This window comes from Orbicella franksi, chromosome 2, assembly GCF_964199315.1.
Source record: "Orbicella franksi chromosome 2, jaOrbFran1.1, whole genome shotgun sequence".
NCBI classification, from domain to species: domain Eukaryota; kingdom Metazoa; phylum Cnidaria; class Anthozoa; order Scleractinia; family Merulinidae; genus Orbicella; species Orbicella franksi.
In genome coordinates, this window is record NC_138146.1 from 19,035,041 (window position 1) to 19,056,683 (window position 21,643).

At 37.9% G+C, this 21,643-nt stretch overlaps 2 protein-coding genes across 2 annotated transcripts; both read left to right on the plus strand.

The window, feature by feature from the left end:
- The first annotated feature begins 1,599 nt into the window (after positions 1–1,599).
- On the plus strand, positions 1,600–13,925 carry LOC145478441 (tetratricopeptide repeat protein 1-like). Its single transcript, XM_081456467.1, has 8 exons — positions 1,600–2,088; positions 6,018–6,078; positions 7,276–7,388; positions 9,928–9,964; positions 10,536–10,625; positions 10,931–10,989; positions 11,373–11,427; positions 12,693–13,925. The coding sequence occupies exons 1-8, from the start codon at positions 1,714–1,716 to the stop codon at positions 12,806–12,808; spliced, it is 906 nt and encodes a 301-aa protein (XP_081312593.1). The 5' UTR covers positions 1,600–1,713; the 3' UTR covers positions 12,809–13,925.
- Positions 13,926–16,604: 2,679 nt separating this feature from the next.
- On the plus strand, positions 16,605–20,004 carry LOC145478442 (G-protein coupled receptor 157-like). The gene is made up of 3 exons (XM_081456469.1): positions 16,605–17,650; positions 19,192–19,404; positions 19,825–20,004. Exons 1-3 carry the CDS (start codon positions 16,988–16,990, stop codon positions 20,002–20,004), a joined length of 1,056 nt encoding a protein of 351 aa, XP_081312595.1. The 5' UTR covers positions 16,605–16,987.
- Positions 20,005–21,643: the final 1,639 nt, after the last annotated feature.

A 21,643-nucleotide genomic window follows, 5' to 3' on the forward strand; every position in this document is an offset into this window, starting at 1 on the left:
TAAAAGGCTTCTTTCTTGTGAAGTCGGTGAGTTGTGTCTGAGGCTCAATATTCGCGTTGGGAAAATATATGCATTACAATCAGTATTAATTAGGATTTCGCTCCATGAATTAATGTGATATATGCTACGTCAGTACGCGAATCTCTTAAAGAGGCATATATACGTCAGTGAAGGAATTGATTTTCAGTACGTAGGTTTAGATTAGGAGCAAAGCTTATTATCAGTAGTTTTAACGTTCAGAAGACATCATCTAGACGTCACAGATCTGTATATCGAAACAGTTCAGTAATCTAAAATAATATCCAAATTAGCTGTTCGTAATCTGAAGTAATCTTACTCTCAATCTCCCCCACGTCTTTATATCGCAGTGTTCCTGTTTGCTTAATTAATATTTATTTACCTTTTTGGTGTCCACAGAGTTTCTATCTCAGAAAACTGTGATTATTTTGTGGTTTTCTTGAATTGAAGCCAATTTTTTTCATCCTGAAAAAAATGACTTAATGATTGATATAATGTAACATGATACCAAGTTTATAAGAGAGCTATGGTTTGTGAACTTCAGTATGTATACCATCTGCCAAAGATTTTATCTGTCCTGTGTTTGGCTTCAAATTTGCATACAACAATTTAAAGACACTTCATAGTATTTTATTTTTTAAATTCTTGTCGGTAGCTGAAGAATGCCACACGATCTCTTCTTCTCTTCCTTTTTTCTATTTTTCAGACTCTACATTTTTCATCAAAGTTCTTTTAGTCATTTGAGTCAAGTGATATTGATTTTTCAGCATTTTCTTTGCACTGGAAGTCCTTGCAAGGGGGATTAAAAAGGTTACATTACAGAAATATGGAGAAAAAACTTTATTAACGTATTGTTCGTGATGTGCCCATTAACCCATTGCTCACGTTAACTTCATCATTTGTGACGTCAGCAACGCTTTACAAAGCCGAGTAGATGTATGTTTACCAAGCTGCATGTTCTGAATTCTCATCACGTCATGAACTGAATGCAGTGGTAAAACGTGCTCGACATGCTGCAATACTGCTGTGTCCTTATCTACAAGTCACGCACCTCGAATGGCTGTAATGTTCCTTGTCCATCACATTTGCATTCGGAGTCAACTGCTGTGTTCTTCCCAGCATTTCCACTCCTATCACATGTCTTTTGCTTTCTTTCACACCCAGCTTTAATATAATACTTACAGTTTATGAGTTAGTATGAATCTGTCCTAGAAAAATTCCTTCCACTAGACCATAGAACGGACGAATTAGCAGTTAGTTTTTTTAAAATTTCACATATCTAACCACGATAAGCCTATATATTTTATATTTTCAAATTTCTGAATGCTTTATTTTTATTCTTCTTTTTTAGATACATTTATATAGCACGGTGTTTTCATATGGCGTTATAGTCTCCTGTACGGATTCACCGTATGGTTTATAATTAATATTTTTATTTCTTTTTTTGCCATTACTGATTGTTAGTACAAATAAGTAATAAATAAAATAAATAAGTACAACACACTGGCTACGTATCATTGTTTCGTATCAATAGTTTATACTAAACTTGGGTAACATCTGTTTCTTCAACAAAATTTCTCTCGTGCAAACCGTGGGGTGCCGTAGGGGTAACTTCACATTCCCACGTGAACACTCGGGGATCCCACGAGATGCCCGTGGTATTCACAGAATAGACATCGACTCCATGACGAATATATGACGTACTATCTCATTTTCAATATGGCGTCCAACATGGACGAGGATTCTGAAGAACGAAAGAATTCTGTTAGCGAACTTTTGCGGAGGAAAGAGAGAAAAAACGAAGGAGATGTTGGGGAAGAATCAAAAACGGACAAAACTAGAGAGCAAAAGTATAAATTACTCGAAAACGCTAACATAGTCGAAGAAGTGATTGCTAATTTTTCCGGGGAGGATTCCGAAAGTGAAACATTTCAGGATGCTGTCGACGAATTGAACGAGAAAATGGACTCTTGTGAAACATCACCGGGTGGAGATGAAAATGATGATGAGCTAAAACCAGAAGAGGAGGTGGCTGAAGAGCAAGAAAAACTGTCTCCTGAAGAAAAAGAGGTTTGATTAGTGTTATTGAGCTTAGTTAGACACTGTAGTTAGACACTGTAGATAATCGTGCGAATCTGAGCAGAGTACAGCTATATTAAGAAGGATTTAGACTACTGGTGATGTTAGAAATTATCTGAAAATTGCACCAGCATTTCGACAAGTGCAATGAGAAAGAAAATTTCAAATAGCATGGCAGTGTAAATCCGTCTAAATTTGGACTGCATTGCAAATTAAAAATTAAAGACACAAATTCCCTGCTCTCAGCAGTCAATCACAAGTTATGGCGTACTTTTGTAATCATATTTACCACACAGTGTGCTATATTTGCTACAGAGTACTCTCTAGCCTGCATGCAGACATGCAGACATGCAACTTCCTTTCAGGGGTGAAAATTTGACATTCGTGAAGTGCCTTTATTAACTAGCACGTAAGGATAACCTGACACAGTCATATGTTTATATACTGTGAGCAGTCTCTCTTTTGCTTGAAAATCCCTGAGGAAGAACCCAAAGAAGAATGCAGAACAAGTGAGTGGTTGTGAGTGTACGAGCTTGACATGCAAAGCCGTGAGCTGCAAATGAATCGGGCGGTAGATTAGATGAGTGAAAAGAGAGACTGCAATAGTTTCATACAGCATTTCTGAAGTCCGGCACTCTGGTGATGGAGTAATTCTATTGGCCGTTCTATAAAGTTATGATGCACATCTGTTACAGGGATTGGGAAGGCAAAACAGACAAATGAGCCTATGGCCCATGGCTTTGGAAAGTTATGGGTCATTTATAAAAAGTTTGAGCCATTAATAAGGTAAATAAATGGGCCATAAAATGATACGTGATTCTTGATTTCTGTTGTTTTATACTTTTTACTGGACTTCAAGCTCAGTTTAAGTGTACAGTTACAGAATATAGCTACCACAAATTATATATTAACCTTTCATTGAGGTTAAACTATAAATTCTGAACTGGAACTGATTAAACTTAACACACCGAGTAGTCTGACATCAATATCGCTGAAACATGCCCAGTTTTAGATTTAGAGTGACAATTTATGTTGCATTTGTAACTTAAAACTTGAGCTATGAATGAACAGTACATAACACACCAGTAGCTCTCTAATAGTCAATGAAATGTTAACCAAAAATTTTTTCGTTCCTCAGAACTAGAGGGCTTGGACACTTTACCTTGGTCATTACTTTCAGGATCACAATTTGTTGTGGCGGACTCGGCATTCGTAGTTCAAAACGGCAACAATCTCTGAGTCTTTTCCAATTTCGCAACTTTCCCTTTCGGAGGCATATTATTTGGCTAATTGTAGCACGCAAAACATATTCAAATCAGCCAATTCTATCTGCCTTGAAAACAAAAAGCACATGAATTGAGCAAGAACCTTGTTTACAAGCAGAGTCCGAGTAACAGGTCTGGGGATGAAACAAAACAAACGCTTTTATAACGTCAATTAAAGAGCAAAGGCATCTGGATTTCTCCTGTGTTTATTTGTCATTACACTGAAAATTTTACAAATGAAAATCTTTTCCACAAAATAGTGTATATTTTACTACCTGTTTCGCGGCCAGGGTGTGTTGTAGGCCCGGTAGGTACTTTCATAATGCATCATTTCATAGCTTTATGTGCCATATGCACATGGCGCCCGGCCTTCCCAATCTCTGCTGTTAGTAACCTTTACATGTTTAAGTGACATGCAACACACACCAAACTCAGAACATGTTAAGTTTGTCTCCTTCTGTTTGACTTCTGTGGCTTGCGACATTTGTATGTTTGCCTTACTATTTTCAATTTAGATTTCTGGATCTTTTTATTAGTTTTATGCTTCATGCTTGTTTTTCTGTCATTTACCATGTGCTTTAGTGTAGTTTGCTTAATTAGCTCATTGCTGTTACAAGATACATTTTAAGGTTACTCCAAACCTTTGTGGGGCCACTTTTGCCAAATTTTCTTTTTTTCAAGCAAATTGTAGTTCATTATTTAAGGTAAGATTTTCCAAAAAAAAAAATGAAAATAAAATATTTAAATGCACACGAGTTTGGGGGAAAAGAGACTTTTGTAATAAAAGTTAATTAACTGTCAAGGTGTCATAATCCCCAAAAGGCATGGACTCCTCAGCGTCCTTTTCGTAGTAAACGGCTTAATCTGGAGATCCGTTATCAAATACTTTTAATTTTAGATTTCATGTCCGTCAAGAGTGACTCCTTGTAATCATGCTTTGGCAATTGCTCCTTAGTTTCTTTTTGTTTTGTTGCACATCACTTTCTTTCTGTTTTGCGCATTATTGTTGACTACCGGCCTAAAACATGTGCGCCTAAGATGTGACTGTAACACTATTGCTTTCCCACGAAGCTCAAGTTTGCATACTGTGAATGCTGGGGGTTTTGCTATTTCATTGGCTGGCGGCTTTTTAAGGTTGACATCTCCCTCCGAGAAGATGTGACACGTTTTTAAATCTTTAGAAAGCAAAAAATTGCACTCGTTTTTTGAGAGTTTTAATCCCTCCTCTTTAAATGAATTAAAAGGGTACGTAGAATTGATGGTTTTTCATGAAATTTGGCCAGAACATTATTTTACTGATAGATAAGGAACAAAATCATGTTGGCGAATTCTTTTATTTTAAATACTTTTCTCATGGCGGACTCTGATGCAACACGTCGTGTGAATTTTTTGATAGTGGAACTTGACAGATCTATAAAAAGGTAACCAAAAGAAATAAAAGAAAATACTGACACACTTTGAGAGATTGATTCTTTGTGATTAACACTGCTCAGTTATTTTGCATGAACGATTGCGTTAAATTTGCCGGAATTTCAGTCAGTCAATTTGCCATTTATGGCTTCTGTCACCTTAGGAAAGCAATCTGCAAAACAGAATATAATTTTATTGAATTCTACATTTCATAACCCTTCTATTGATATGTAATTTGTGGGGGATTCCTTGAAAACCTCATGTGCGATTTTTTTTCTGGAGGACACCCGCAAAGGTTTGGAGTAACCTTAAGCTCTCCATTTGCCCTCTCCATTCCGTACAAGTTGGTTACTGGCATTCAGGTGATGCTAGGTCTGATTAATGCTGTTGCAAGTAATGTTGCCTCTTATCTTGGATACCATGTTTATCTTTGTCTTGCTTGGCTCAAGATTTCACAAGGTTCCTTAATGGCGGTTTTCAATGGAAAATCAATATGCAAACACTTGCACAGAAACAAACCTCAGATACTAATGGCTGCTCTCCTTGAGTAATAAAAGCTTCTTTGGTGTTGAACCACTCATCACATCTCACCAGATACAGCTTTGAGTGATTTGCGGAAAAAATTGAGAAAAAAATGGGCAGAGCTGTCAATTAGAGATTGATGCGCAGCCAGGATGAGACATAATCAAAATTACTTTTTTGAAATTTTTTAGTCAGCGAACGTTTTCATCATAATTTTGATTATAGCTGTCAATGCTGTATGAAACTATTGCAGTCTCTCTTTTCGCTTGTCTTCCAATGCCTATGCTACTTGCGGCTCGTGGCTTCACCACTCGCATATCACGCCTGCACGCTCACTTGTTTTGCATTTTTCCCTTGGATTTTCAAGCAAAAGAGAGGCTGCTTGCAGCTTAAGATGTTGATAACTACTGCCTTTGTTGGGACAATTTCCTCAAAAAAGACTCTACATGTAGATACATGTTGCTTTAACAGCTCCCTACTGCATCTGAGCATAGTATCGTGCTTATGGTTATGCTTGTGGACTAGTGAAAACCAACCTTAATCCTGCTCCAGTGTCCTGCTATTTCTTAAAACTAGGGGAATTCACTTTCTTACTGGCCAGCAACTCCTCTGAGCTCTTCCCTTCCTTTTTTACAGCTCATTTTAGTGTTGTTTTCAAGAAGTGTATTTAGAAGAGTAATAATAATCTTTTGTGATCAGACATTTTATTATTTTATATGAAAGGAAAGAAAGACACAGGCACTAGATTATAAAGACAGAGGCAATGACTACTTTAAAAGATCTGGTAAGCAAAATACTAACTGTTATATAATTATCACTTTTTGTTTTATTTTGATCCCTTTACTCTTACATGTAACTCCCTATTCCTAACCCCCTTGCAGACAACTCACTTTAAAAGACAACTTTTACAAATTATAAACAGTTACCCTGAGTGCAACAAAAACCAATATTGTGTACTATTTACCCAAAAATTCCAGACAATTCAGTCAGAGTGTAAATGGAAAGACAAATTTGGCTTGACTGACGTGGAATATTCGAACTAAACAGAATGTCTTGAAAGGTAGTTCAAACTTGTCCTGGGCTCTTTCAGTAAATTGGGGATTGCCGAGTAAATGTTAAGCTGCCAAACTGAATGTAACTTACAATACCATCAGGGATTTTTGCTTACCATTTTCACACACCGAACCGGCTTCTCTGTGTAAATGGTAAACAACCCAGATTTCCAACTTGCCCTTTAGGCAAGCGGTAACATGTACATGAATACTAGCCCAGCAGCCATTTTCACTAGCCCCCCCAAAATGTTCACACTAGCACAATTAATTGTGAATAATTAAAAATTAAGATCAAAACAATGAATTAAATTGTTTTCTTACAGTACTTCTTTAATTTGAATTTTACTCCTAAAAAAACTTCATTTGCTCATCAAGTAAAAGATTGAATCCACCAGCTCAGCTGCAAAATCCATAAGCCTCAGGCTACCCGACTTTCTCTGCACACTGTCATCTTAGTTATACACATGTTGTACATGTAACTCTTAGCCTTGGGCAAGTTGTAGTACTGTACGTTTCCTTCCAGGGACCAGCAAGATTGGAGAGAGACCTTGGTTTTGTGTGAAGCTTATATTTTTAAATACTGCATAGTTTTGAAAGTCTATTTCCCAGTTATTGCTGGCAGCATCTTTATGGGTCAAAAAAATGGAATACAGAAAATATATCAATATACAACATGTACTGCTATACCGAAGGTGTTTTGTTTTGAAACCCCCCACCCCATTGGAAGTTCTAGTTTAACTTCATACTTACATGTATCTTTAGAACTTTTCCTTTTTGTAACCTCCCTTTCCTTGGTTATTTCAAAGTAGTTGGGGCAAGGAGAGATACATGTGCATGCATTTCATGGATCTACACATGATTATTGAACTAAATCTGTTCCAAGTGTATAGTCATTATCCTGACTTTGATATTATTCTGTTTTGATTTAGAATATCCTGAAGCTAAAGAATTATACACAAATGCAATAATGATCTGTCCAAATGATTTTGCTAAGGAAAAATCTATATTCCATGCAAACAGAGCAGCTTGTCTAGTCAAAATGGTATGAGAAATGTTTTTACCGCATGCATGTTACTAGGTCCCTCACATTACAAGTACACTGTAACTACAGACCGGCTTCATTTATAGATGTGAATTCTCTCTTGCAAGATCATACTTTTTAAAGTTACGTGTACATGTACTATAATTTGTCAAATATTCCATTTAATATTTCTCCTCCCCCCGAAACATTTGCCATACAGAAATATGTTAATAAAGAAAATGAAATGACTTCCACTCCATTAACAAAAGTCTTAATCTCTTATTCTCTAGGAATTTAAGAGCGGTCATTGCCCGAGGAAGACTAGTGCAAAATGAAAAAAAATCGAAAATCTGCAAAAATGGCCAGAATGTAGCTCTAGTGGAACTATTTACATGTAATATATATACGAAAAAATTATTCTTACTAAGTTCAATAAGTGAGATTTTTTAACTCTCCCTGAACCATTTTATCGATCAGAATACAGTGACATGAAATGAGGATTTTTGAGCCCAGTACCACTTTCAGTTGGGGTTGTCAAATTTCCTTGTTTAAGGTGGCGGAACACACTTTTGATACCTGTGTTTCAATTTCCTTTTTCTCTAAAATGCTTGATCCTTTGGTCACCAAAAATGGCCACACGCAAGTTAACAACACAAACTTCGGATTTTTGATAGCTAGGCTGACGTATGTGCCATTGCCAAAACATGAATAAATATAAACAGGCCTTTAAAATCAGTCCTGTTTCTTTGCAGAAAATCTAGTCGTTAGATTTTCTTTTTCATTTGCTTGCAACAAGATTGTAACAATGCTCACAAGTTAGCACTATTTTAATAATGGTTAAACAGAGGGATCTTTAATTATCACTTGTAGAAGTTTAACTAGAATATCTAGAATCACATCTGTCAATTTTCAATTTTTTTCCATATTTCAGTTACTTGTTTTCTAAAGTATTTTCGGCCCAAACTTCGTAAAATTCTATCGAGTGGTTCTGGAGAAATAGGCGTATTTCTAAGAAAGCTATTCCGCATTCAATCACAATTTTTTGCCTTACTATGCATGCGCTGCATTGCACTGGGTTCTTTCGGTAAAAATGAAAAATCTGAGAATTGCTGGGTTCTTTGCATTGTTACCTTTTCTAACACACATTTTTGATAAAAGAGTAAAGCCATAAATACACTTTGTTCAATTATGAAGAAAAAAAAAAGTGCAGATAGCGAGGGCATTGACCAAATAAAATAATTGCTGTATCGACGCCAAGGTTGCTTTGTGTAATCCTTGTGCGTGCGCTGAATGGCATTAGCAAGAGCACGTGTGGAAATTGTGTTCGGCCACTTTAAGTTGCCCAAAAATTTTGTTGCAAATATTTCAAGAACAAGGGTGCTCATTCTTTGGCTTCTATTTTTATGATACCATGTCATGTACCAAGTTGTTTATTTCTGCTTGCAATTTAGCCAGTTTTAGTCACACCAAAATCAGTAAAATAAGCCAAAAAATAAAAATAATATAATTAAAAGAAATTTTAAAGAAATTCTTGTCTGTACAGCCAAATTATTTAATATATAACATTCAAATTGTTAAGCAATCTATCATCTTTTGAATAATAATAATAATTGTATTTATCTGTTTGAATAATATCTTTTTGTTTATTTGTTGGTAATTTTGAAGTCATGTGCAAGTGAATATGCAAAATATCATATATTTGAACTGTGGAGAAAGATACATGTATGAAGACATGATTGATCATCACAGTTATACACAAAACTTAAGCAGCTGTGAAATTAACGCCTGAAAAGAAATTCAGGCCTGAATTTTTTTCAGGCGTTAATTTCACAACTGCTTAAGTTGTGTGTATAACTGCGATGATCAATCATGTCTTCATATCTTTCTCTGCACTTCAAATATATGACATTTCATATATTCACTTGGATTCTTCACCATCTACAGGTATATTACAAACTCACAATGTGACCAGTTTGGCTTGATAGCTCAGTTGGTAGAGCACTGCACCAGTATCGCAGAGGTCATGGGTGCAAATCCTGTTCAGGCCTGAATTTTTTTCAGGCATTAATTTCACGACTGCTTAAGTTGTGTATATAACTGCGATGATCTATCAAGTCTTTGAAGTCATGTGTTGTAAACACCTCAGGCCTTGAAAACTGATGTGAGAGCTGTTGGTGTGCATCTCAAAAACATCTGATTGAACTTAGGGTAATTTTTTTCAAAAAAATTGAATGCATGTACAGTATAGTTCCACTAGACCTACATTCTGGCTGAGTTTGAGGATTTTCAATTGTTTGTCATTTTGCACCCCTCAAGGCAATATTGAGATGGTTGCTCTTAAGTGACTGTTCATTTAAAGATATGTTTCCCCATAGTCTGAGATTGACAACAGAAGACATGCAAAGTGTTATTTTTAAAAAGTGAGATGCTCATCTACAGTTATATTGTGTATATATACAAACTGATGCTGACTGCAAGTGTTATTAATGTCCACATCATTTTATGCTCTACCCACTTAAATTGGGACTTACTCCGAAGTTGTTGACTTAATTATTTATAGGACCAACATAAAGAGGCAATAGATGACTGCACAAAAGGTACATGGTAGAGATTACTGATTATGGATTTCTACTTAAGTTGAAAATTCTCATGAGTTTCTCCTTTACAACTTCAATGAACTCAGTGTATTGTAACTATTCTTCTTACAACTTGATATTTCTTCCGTAACACTTCTTGGCTGTAGTATGGATTTACCTGCTTGTGCTTGTTCATTGATACGGTAGCAGGCAAATGTAAGTTGACAGTCTCTTTCAAGTCAAGGATCAAGACTCAATACACAATACTTGATTCTTATGAGAATCGAGTATCAGGAATCAATTAGTGAGAACTGAGTCAAGAATAAAGTCTTGTGAGATCAAGAAAATAATGATTGAGCTTGTCTCTTCAGTGATTCCTTGAAAGACTACATGTAATTGAGCTACATTGTTACCGACTGTAACTCAGAGAGAATGCTATCAAGAGTCTATACTCAGTCCTTGTGAGTATCGAGGATGGAGTGACAACTAATATTTGTTTGGTACTGTAGCCTAGTGGCTATACATGTATGTAACTACGTGGATAATTTCCTAGCCAATAAGCCGTAGCATTTATTTGCTTTCCATTCTCTAGCCCTGGACCTTAACCCAGAATACCTTAAAGTGAGACTTAGAAGAGCTCAATGCTTTGAACATGAGAACAGATTGGAAGAAGCTTTGGAGGGTAAAATTTAAAGAAGTTCTTACCTGCTTACAACTTTGATAAAACGTAAAAAAAAACATGTACATGTTTAAGTGTCACCTCACTTGTATACCAACTGAAACGATATTTTCATGTTGTAGGGGTTGTGCTATCCACATAATGCAGGATGATAATGCATCATGATAATGATGTTTAATTGAATTATCTGAGGAACTGTGATAAAGCAGAAAATAGCAATCTTTTAGGAAAAAGTTAAGATTCATGGCCATATTAATGTAGACAATTCCCACTCATTTGTTATTTAAATTTCTCATCCATGTTATAAGATTACCAGAAAGTGTTTGATGCAGATCGCTCTTCCCATGTGGCCAGAGAAGCTCTGATGGTAAGTGAAGAAATACTGTAGGTAGTAGATTCTTATGCTACAATACATGTATCATTTGGGGATTATAGAATAGTTAGTTGTCAGAATGAAGAGCCGAATCGTACATGTGTTGTGTAGTGTCTGTGACATGAGTGTGTATTTGTGAATTCATTGGCGGATCTAGGGCCCCCCCTTATTTCAGGTAAAAAAGGATAAAATCACAGAAGGAAGAAAAGCCGGCAAGGCAAGCAAAAAAAAAACCGCTGCGCCGCACCCCCTCCTTAGCTCAAGGTCTGGATCCGCCACTGGTGATACTTGTTTCATAGGTGGTGTACATGTAGCAGACACATGCATGGTTCATAAATTATTCTGTGTTTTATTATTGTTTTATTTTCTTTATGCAGAGACTACCTGAAGAAATCAAGGTCAAGCACGAGAAAATGAAAGAGGAAATGATAGGTCTGTATAAGACAAATATCACCAGTTGTTAATTTACAATACTTTCCCATGCTACATGCACGTATCAATTTCAACAATTTTGATATATTTTTTCTTGAAAAAAGACAGTAGTTACAAAATTTGCAGTACCAAGTTTTTAAATTATTTTCGGGATATTCGGGAAATGATAGGTCTGTATAAGACAAATATCACCAGTTGTTAATTTACAATACTTTCCCATGCTACATGCACGTATCAATTTCAACAATTTTGATATATTTTTCCTTGAAAAAAGACAGTAGTTACAAAATTTGCAGTACCAAGTTTTTAAATTATTTTCGGGATATTCGGGAAATGATAGGTCTGTATAAGACAAATATCACCAGTTGTTAATTTACAATACTTTCCCATGCTACATGCACGTATCAATTTCAACAATTTTGATATATTTTTCCTTGAAAAAAGACAGTAGTTACAAAATTTGCAGTACCAAGTTTTTAAATTATTTTCGGGATATTCGGGAAATGATAGGTCTGTATAAGACAAATATCACCAGTTGTTAATTTACAATACTTTCCCATGCTACATGCACGTATCAATTTCAACAATTTTGATATATTTTTCCTTGAAAAAAGACAGTAGTTACAAAATTTGCAGTACCAAGTTTTTAAATTATTTTCGGGATATTCGGGAAATGATAGGTCTGTATAAGACAAATATCACCAGTTGTTAATTTACAATACTTTCCCATGCTACATGCACGTATCAATTTCAACAATTTTGATATATTTTTTCTTGAAAAAAGACAGTGGTTACAAAATTTGTAGCACCAAGTTTTTAAATTATTTTCGGGATATTCGGGAAATGATAGGTCTGTATTTACTAGAAGATAAATATTTAGTTGTTAATTTACAATACTTCCCCATGCTACCTGCACATACATGTATCAATTCCAACAAGTTTTTATTTTTATTTTTATCATTTTTTTTTCAAAAGAGTAATTTGCACTGTCGAGTTTTTAAACTATTTTTGCGATATTCGGGATATACATGTACATTTCTTGGGTCCAAAATCTGAATAATCCTGGAGAGTGATTAGCATGACTGTATGCGACAAGTCTTGTTAGCAAGATTCCCTCAGCTAGGGTGCAAAAAAAAAAAACAAAACAAAACAAAGGAAAACAAAAACAGCCTTCAATACCGTATGGTGAATGTTTTGAGAGGTACATTTAGTTTCATTTTTGAGGTAGCTATACTTATTTTCATGTTGTTTCCACTTTTGCTCAGGAAAACTTAAAGATCTGGGGAATGTTTTCCTACGACCCTTCGGCTTGTCCACGGACAATTTCAAACTTCAACAAGATCCGAGTTCTGGAGGGTATTCTATTAATTTCCAAAAGTAAAATGGAATGACTGCGAACTAGAAGAAACAGCGGACTCTAAATGGTCTTACATGTAATCCCAGTGTACAAATTTGAAATTATTATCAATATCTGCTGTACTAAGGATGAGGTTTTATGGGTTATCAAGGAAGCACTGCAGCATTTAGCTGCAGTTATTCAGCCACGGCGCACTGAGGCCTCGCGCTAAAGAATTATGCTACTGACAATAGGTCGCGTTCGCACACAGTCACTTCTAATCAATGAGACTGAGTCAAATATGATGGTAGAGGAATACCGCTTATAGTAGGTTAAAAAGCTCAAATAAGTTAAAAAATGAAATGTTGTATCGCAGTCTATGCTATCAAAATTTAAGTAATTATCTAAGCGTTCAGTTCCAATAAAAACAGACATCATAAAATGAAGCACCTGTTGCCAAGTAACTTACTGCTGTGGCTATTACCTGAAATGTCTGCGCACCGTATGAAAATGATGCGTGTCCTTTTTTGAATCTTTACTTTGTAATCTTACCTTAACTCTCATAAGCAAAGGGAGCTATATTGTACTTCAGTTGTCCATGTATGGCAACCCTGGTTCCAGTGGTTTTCTCTTTTTCTGTGAACTTTGTTATAGATATGTACCTGCTAAGTGACGTTACTGCTTCAAATCCCAACGTGAAACGATCCGGTTGCGATTTTGTCCCTTCAGAGTGGACAAAAGGTGTGATCCCCCAAAAGAAAACTATTGTAATGTTTTACTCAAATTGAAAGATAACTAATGGAAAACAAGGAACAATATGAACTTTGTGAAACGTGCAAAGTGCACACAAAAAATTTGGTGCCCCATTAAATACAGCCCTTTTATTTTATGTAGCGAAAAGGGTGAGGGGATGGTTCCCTAGGGAAGAGTTTGATAAATGTCTGGAAACACGGTTTGCTTGTTTGTTTGTTTGTTTGTACGGATAAGAAGCCTTTCCAATTAAATGTCTTTCCTTTGACACTTCAGGGTCTATTTGGGGTGGTGTGTTGAGTATCCCTAAAAGCCTTAACGATATAGTCAGTATATACAGTAAGTACAGACTACATGGCCAGGTAGCGCTTGATCTGTGAAAAGCTCTCACGAAAGCATTAGCTTTCCTGTTTGTTTTCTGCCTAATTAACGTAAGGGGTAATTGCGCTGTTGATCGAAAGTGTGCCCCTGGTTGTTTCACCTCTGTTATCACGAGCGTGCTCCTCAGTATGGTCTCGCGCGCTCCTCGCCCCCCAGGATTTCGCGCAGCCATTTCTTTCTCGCAGTTTTCTTTCGCGTCACGCACGACGGACTAAGCGAAAGAGGGACTACTCGTAGTCTAAAACGTCTAAGGTAACCTATACCTATTGTCTATTTTGTTGTTGGTTCTGATGCAGAGGTTGCCAAAAAAAAAAGTATGGACATTGAACTTTGATCAATCGCGTTGATACTTTCACGTGATTAGTGCATAGGAACACACCTGTTTTTTTAAATTCAAGTGGAATCTTGCGAGAGATCAATCAGAACATATTTTCGTTCTACATTTGCTTATGCCTTTTTATGATCGTAAAATGACGCCCAATGCAGGGTCCACTATATTTGAAATGAAAATGAAGGAGACTGCCTCGAATGTAGACGTTCCCAGGGCTAGTCACACAATCTTTTGTTCAGTCACTGGTTTCAGCGTAGCTCGGTGGTGCGACAAGAACTGTTACGAGAACAGAGTTCGAACCACTGAATGTAACTCAGCTTTTTTCTGTTTGAAGGACCACAGTTACTTCGGGTTGTGGATGTGAAAGCAAACTACAACACATATAAGCTAATTTAGTGGTAAGAATATAATACGAAACACCGAACAGTAGGAAAGCAGGAAAATTATAAAATACAAGTCCATTGAAACAAAATAAATTTAAAAAAAGACAGTGACAAAAGACATTATTTTAAGCAAAGAATGAAACTTATAAAATAACTAGTTGTATATGTGTGACATTATTGATACTAGAAATGACAGCCGGAACATTGCGCATGCCCGGGACCAACATTGTTGCACGAACCCGGCCAAACGACTACAACATCATGCAACATCCACAAATTCGAATTCTATTTTCAAATTCGAGCCAACAACACCCAACATGTCGCAACACGTAGCAACAGAGTGGCCAAACGTGCGCAACATGTTGCTTCCAGCAATATTAAGCGTTGTGATATGTTGCGTTGAAATGTTGTGATCGTTTGGCTGGGACTTAAGGAAACCTTGGGCTTACCTTGGGCTTACCTTGGGCTTACCTGGGCGGTTTGGGCAAGCAGAATCAATGGGAATCAAAAAACCATGCTATGAAGCACAATCGCTTTCTAATTAATTTTTTACTTCTTTCTTTCTTCTTGGTTTTCTTTAACTGAGTTTTGAGTTCACGGTTCTGGCATCTGATTAAGTTGCTTTGCATAATAAACCCTTGAACGTGTCTTTCAGCACATCATTTTATCACTGAGTCTTGATATAACGGGGCTCCTTTAGCTGCCTTAGCACTGATTGCTTTTACCTTTTCAATTGTAGCTTCATTGATGTACTGACTCCCAAAGGCAGAGCTTCCTGCCAGTTCAAGTTATCAAACGTCTTTTCATCGCAGACTCGAAAGACATCTTCAAACTTCTTAACACCATCCTTAAAACGAAAGCTGGAAATATTTTCCGAAAAATCACACAGTCAGTCAGGGCGATAGGCCGGTTCCAAATAAGTTAGGCAGAAGAACCACAAAAGATTCGGTGCTGTTACGTTTTCTTATTTGGGTATTGATCACAGTACCCTGGGTGCAAAAGGAATTATTTTCCCAAGCTCACACATCGCCACACCTTGGAAAAAATTCCTCTTGCATTCCTCATAACCCAGATAACTTTTTCTTGTTCTTTTTCCTCGACCAGTGGGTTTTCTGTTTATTTAAGGAAACTTTAGAGATTTTGACCATTTTTTAACACCTTCATGCGCTAAGGTGAATTGCCTCTTTGACTTTACGTATTATTAGAACCTCTTATTTATCTTCTACTCAGGAGAGGGATTGCTGTCGGAATTAAATTCTTTCTTCAGAGTTTGATCGGCGAAAAGGTGGGAGGGCATAAGTGACAAAATGCTCAGCTTTAATGTCGAGGTGGGTCAAACTTTGTAACTAAAAAGTAAGTGAAAAGTACAAGTAAATGCTTGGTAGAGCGATCTAAATGCCAGTCTAGACCGGATTAGCTGAATTTCGTGGTTCTCAGTCCTTGCGAGACGCGGCCATATAGCAACACGGGTCGTAACACGGCAGTTTTAGGTAGTTTGCCCAATAGTCCACTGGACAAAACTATGGTATAAAATTAAAACTCCGCGTGTCAATCTTCCGCAAAGGACATTTTTATAATGCATGGCGTCTCTCTCCTCTGCAGAGGCCTCTTTCGTGCTGCCTTGTTGACCGTAGGCTGGTAGTTCGGAGGCTGGGGACAAGCTTCTGCCGAGGAGAGAGGTCGAACGAGGAAACAACCAATGACCGCATGACACTCAGTGGTTGTCAGTAATCATTTGATCAGCTTTCAGAAAAGTTACCATTATCGAATGGTCTGTGATCAATGTACTAATGATATTGGACTTTTATACTCTATCTTTAAGTTCAACCGTGGCGCGAAATTTCACGAAAACTAAATACAGTTGGGAAAGTGATAAATCTGACAATGAATAAGCTTAGAAACGATATGTGAACATATGTAGGTTGATGAAATACCTGTCTCGGCCGATCCTTGACTATCGTGCCGAGAGCGTCCTGTCAAAGGGCATGTTTTTATTCAACGCGTTGTTTTACGATTTGATTCGCCTTTTAATAAGCAATTTAAAATAATAAGAGTTTCTAATACTATAGTTTCTTGGTAGTTTACCTTGGGCGTCAGCAAAGTATTTTTCTTCCCTAACTTTTCAATGTTCTTGGCGATTAATACAGTATTTGTTATTTACGATTTTAACGCGTGACTAACATGTAAAAATCATCAGGTCAGGTCACCCTTTAGTGCGAGTGAGCGGCGAGGAATAAATAAACCGTATTCTGGACCTTATAAATGATTGTGGCACCATATGATATATATGATTATCATCGTTGAAGCTAAAGGTTTAATTACATGTATTAAAATCGACGAGAACAGGTCACGCTTCCGAACATAGTTCAATTTCACAGCATGGACGCGTTTTTCGAGGCGAATTTCTCCGACTTGGCCAACGAACCAACACTTCTAGGAAACACGCTAAATCACTCAAGTATTGCAAAGGGAAGCTTAAATAAGGCCTTATCTACCACGACAGCTTCACTGTCAATAGCTGGAACGTTGGCAATATTTGCTACCTTCTGGATGTGGCCTGATTTGAGAACGAATTCACGCCGAATGATCGTGTTTATATCTGTTGGCGATTTTTTAGTAGCTGGAGCAAATATTGTAGGCCTATGGGGAACCAGTCCAGGGCCAAGCGTCGGTTGCCGAATTCAAGCAGCAGTCGGAGCGATCGCCCTTCTATTTTCTTTCTTCTGGACCGTCTATTTGTCGTTATATTTTTATTTGATTATCTGCAGAGGGATTTCATTGGAACGGGAAAAGCGGGTCTTAAGGTTATTTCACGTGACGGCATTGGGAATTCCTCTGACGATTGCAATGATATGCTTAGCGTTGGAGGGATTTGGGTATGCAGGAAACGTGTGTTCATCTGGCTGGTGTTGGATCTCAAATGATCAAGCCTGGTGGATGATGGTGTTATGGATGTGCGTTACTGGAAAGGCATGGGAAATGATAGCTTATATTACCATTCCTATATTCTACGTGTTGGTGAAGACGCACATACGGCGACAGGTATTTAAAATAGTTTAGGGCTATGAACTGTAGTTTTTGTGGGGATTGAACAATATTGAAAGGGAAGAAGTCATGTGCATGCGGGGGTGTGGGGGTGGAGGACCTAACATTCTTAGTGCCGGTTGTCATGTGACATTGTCATATTTCAGATTAAAAACTTACGTTTCCTTCTGTGGTTTTAGTTTAACCATATATAAGGTGCTGTAAAAAATTACGTTCTACAAAGTTGTAGCTCGCCAGGATACGTCGTTTGGCAATATATAGAACACGTTTAAATTTCAAAGCTTTTTCTTTGTGTGACTTACAAATGGCGAGAGCGCTGTCACGTAGGTCTAAAGTAGTAATTTAGATGCGTCGAAGTTTGTCGTAGCCTGTCCCCGAGGCACCACCCCCTGCTTCGTCGTTTTTTTGCTCTCGCTCCAATTTACGCGCAATTTAAATTTACGCATAATTTTCCTATCGATATCTTTCTGCGGTTTTAGTTTAACCAGATATGAGGTCCTGTAAATTACGCTCTACAAAGTTGTAGCTCTACAGGATAAGTCATTTGGCAATACATGTATATAGAACACGTTTAAATTTCAAAGCTTTTACGTTGCGTGACTTAAAAATAACGAGAAGGCTGTCACGTAGATCAAAAGATAAACGATGAAGTGGTAATTTAGATGCGGCGAAGTCCTGTGATAATACCTTGTCGTAGCCTGTGTAGCAAGCGTTCCCCTAGGCATCAACCCCTGCTTCGTCGATGTTTTGCTCTTGCTTCAAAATTTACGCGCGGCCAGAATGCGGAAAAGTTCTTCGTAAGGGAACGTTTGCTACGCAGGCTAAACTTGTCGTTGCAATGGCAACACTGAGCAAACTCCCTGACAGATGGTTCTGTAACTCTAAGGCCGGCATATTCGGAAACAGGCTACGTACCCCAAAGCATACGTCCGGACTTTTAGAAGTTTAATTCAAATTTTCAGTTTGGAAACTTGTCAGTCAATCATACCATATATGGGAGGAGTTGTGTTGTTCCAGAAAGTATCCATTCTCCGCTGTTTAACTGAAGTAGTGTAAAAATGGAGAAAGTTCATGTGAATGATGGTTCTTCCCTTTATTCTCTGATAATCAAGGGAAATTAGGTACTAGCAACGATGTTGTTCCTGGAAACACATCCTGGCACTGGGAAAGAAATGTTTAGAATGGCTATGGAATGTCTGTAGAATGACCATGTTCAGATATCGTAAGGTCTGCTTTGAAATCCTGGCGCTTCCAGAATAAAGTTGTCCGGCCTCTGAGAAGCCTCTTATTCAGACGTTTTTAAAACTTGTCACGCGACGCGGGGGAGGGAAAGATTGCGTGATTAGTCCAACGAGCATCTGCACAAGAGACTAGCCTCTGAATGACTAGGAAAACGTTGACAGACCTTAATTAAAACATGCAGTTGAAGTCTTGGTGACTGCCACTTTAAAATCTGTTTTGAACAAAAATTGAAATCTTTGAGATCAACTGAAATCTGATTCAAGTGATGTGGACAGTTTGTGCTTTTGATTCTTTAGGTGAGCGCTGGATTTTTGCCAGGCAGTCCTTTTATAACAGTGAGATCTGTGGAGGTAGCAAAGAGGGCAGATCAAAAGTTAATACTCATTCCTGTAGTCTTTATACTGGTGCACATCTGGGGGACTATAAGGTTTTTCCGCTTTCTAGCTTGTTTGCCAGATTGTCAGAACACTGGTCCCAGCCATGCCCTGCAAGTCCTCGTCATACTTCAGGTAACTGTTGGACCATTTTACCTTATGTGCAAGGCTTAGTTTAATTTATGATATACGTGGCACTTCTTTAGTAACAAAATTGTCTGGAGCAGTCAGATCTGTCCCCTGCTCTCTGCCATACCCTCCAGACCTTTCCCCCTGTCATGGTACGGTAGAGTGAAAACTTTGATTTATTCTCCCTGAGAAAGAAAAAACACTTCAAACACTTTCAAAATCTGATATATGAAAACCTTAGTACACTGTAGGTCCCTCACTGGACACTTTGTTAGGAGATCTAGCTAGAGTAGCATGTGATTTTAAAGGTGACAATTTCAAATTTAAAAGATCCTGCAAAGATCAAAATCCATCATTTAATAACTTTCACAAAGATTATGCAATAGTAGAAATCTTTCACGTTCCCCAAATTTGCTTTTGTTTCAGGGCATTGGAGACAACAGCCAGGGTTTTGCCAATTTCCTCCTGTTTTGCTTCTTTTCTAAGAAGATAAGAGAAAGGTTCCAGCAACTTTGTGGTCGTCACCAGCGAATTTTTTTCAACTCTGTAGAGGAAGATCCACTGCTTCGGAGTACAAATTCGTATGGTAGCATAGATTATAAATAAATTTACTCTAATTTTTTTAGGTTGTTTTCTAAAAAAAAAATCGAAAACATTGTCTTTGTGTTTCTACCGATTTTATAAAATAATTGAGACGCTACGCGAGCTCTGATTGGTCCATAGAGTTCCATATCTATGTTCTATTGTACAGGTAAACACTAGCCTGCGAACAGACTCCCAGTGAGCTCTGTCCCCGCCCCGATCGCTCCGCTCTCCGAATTCTTCTGTTTCGCGCTCGCCGAATGTTTTTTTCCGTCCTCACCGGGAGCCCGTTCGCAGGCTAGTAAACACATGGTTCCCGATATGACAACTCTACCCGGGAACTAGGGAACTCGGAACACTAGCGATAACAATTGTAATAAACAGTTTCGGTTTACATTGGCCGACTTGTCAATAACACGAAGAGATTTTACGCTTGAGTTAAGAAATTAAGGAAGTGTTAAGCGCTATTCAGTGCTTTCCATGGTCTTTGGAGGACGAAGTGACTGCAGCTAGGCTAGACTGATCAATTTGCGTTGACAAAAAAGCAAGGAAAAGATTTCTTTTGAATTAATTAATATTAAGCTTATCAGTAGTTGAGTTTAAGCGAGTTTTAAACAATAGTTTTCATTGCTGCTGGCAAAATACATGGAAACACGTACTTCAATTCATAGCCTTCAAAATAAAGAAATAAATTCTAAATTAATTTCGGGGCCAGCATTTCTGCAACCAACCTTAATTCCAGTCGCAAAAGGTCCGCGCAAAACGTTTGAAAGTTATCGCTGAACTCTTCGCCAAGGGCACTCAGTATCCTTCATCAACAAATATAAAAGAGAAGATGGAGGGTAACTAAGACACATAATCCTACATATATATTTTTTATGGTGTTGTATTTAAAATGTTTATGTACAATAAATATAGCCCGAAAAAAACAGCTTCGAAAAAACGGGTGTCAAATTACACTTTTTCCTCCCAATAACGACCGCCTCTTTGCAACAGCCTCTTTCCTCTTGCTCTGTCCCCAAACTGGCCGTTGTGGAGTGGTTCGACTATATATGCTCATCGTTGACGGAGATGATTGACAGTCATTTTCAACGCGTAGAATTCCCGCGCAATTTCCGCGTTGCGCCCCGGACCGGGAAAACTGAGCGGCCCTACTCCATAAGGAGGGCCAATCTGGCCAGAAGCAGTTCTGACAATTCTCAGAACTCGCGCATTTCATTTACGGACGGACCAATCCGACCGGCCAGTTCTAACAAATGGAAAGCGCCCTTAGCTAAACAAGGGAAGCTAACAGATAAACCCATTCAGCATTGGGAACAGCTGCAGCCCACAGGAGGACTATCACGGCCACATGAAAAGATTGGGGATGCTCCTCGTCTGCCTCACTTAGGATAGGGTGTTCATGACGAAACGTCACTAGCTTTAGCTGTCAAAGCATCTTTTAGGGTACACTCGAAGAAATCAGTAACAACAAAAGACGCTCTTATTTTTAGGCTCGATTTCCGCCGGTCTCGCTAGTCCGGTCCAGAAGCGCAAGCTCCTTTTCTGAACAGCGAAAAAAAATTCGATGAGCATCCCTGATATTTTCAGATGGGAGTTCTATCTCCCCCGCCGCTCCGGCCCCCTTTCCCCTCCCGTCCCTCCCCCACCCGGGCTTTAGCCA

Coding starts and splice junctions, on each gene's coding strand:
- LOC145478441 (XM_081456467.1), top strand. CDS start 1,714: ATGACGTACTATCTCATTTTCAATATGGCGTCCAACATGGACGAGGAT. Junction 7,389..9,927: donor CAGCTTGTCTAGTCAAAATG/GTATGAGAAATG, acceptor AATTATTTATAG/GACCAACATAAAGAGGCAAT. Junction 10,626..10,930: donor ATTGGAAGAAGCTTTGGAGG/GTAAAATTTAAA, acceptor CCATGTTATAAG/ATTACCAGAAAGTGTTTGAT.
- LOC145478442 (XM_081456469.1), top strand. CDS start 16,988: ATGGACGCGTTTTTCGAGGCGAATTTCTCCGACTTGGCCAACGAACCA. Junction 17,651..19,191: donor AGACGCACATACGGCGACAG/GTATTTAAAATA, acceptor TTGATTCTTTAG/GTGAGCGCTGGATTTTTGCC. Junction 19,405..19,824: donor AAGTCCTCGTCATACTTCAG/GTAACTGTTGGA, acceptor CTTTTGTTTCAG/GGCATTGGAGACAACAGCCA.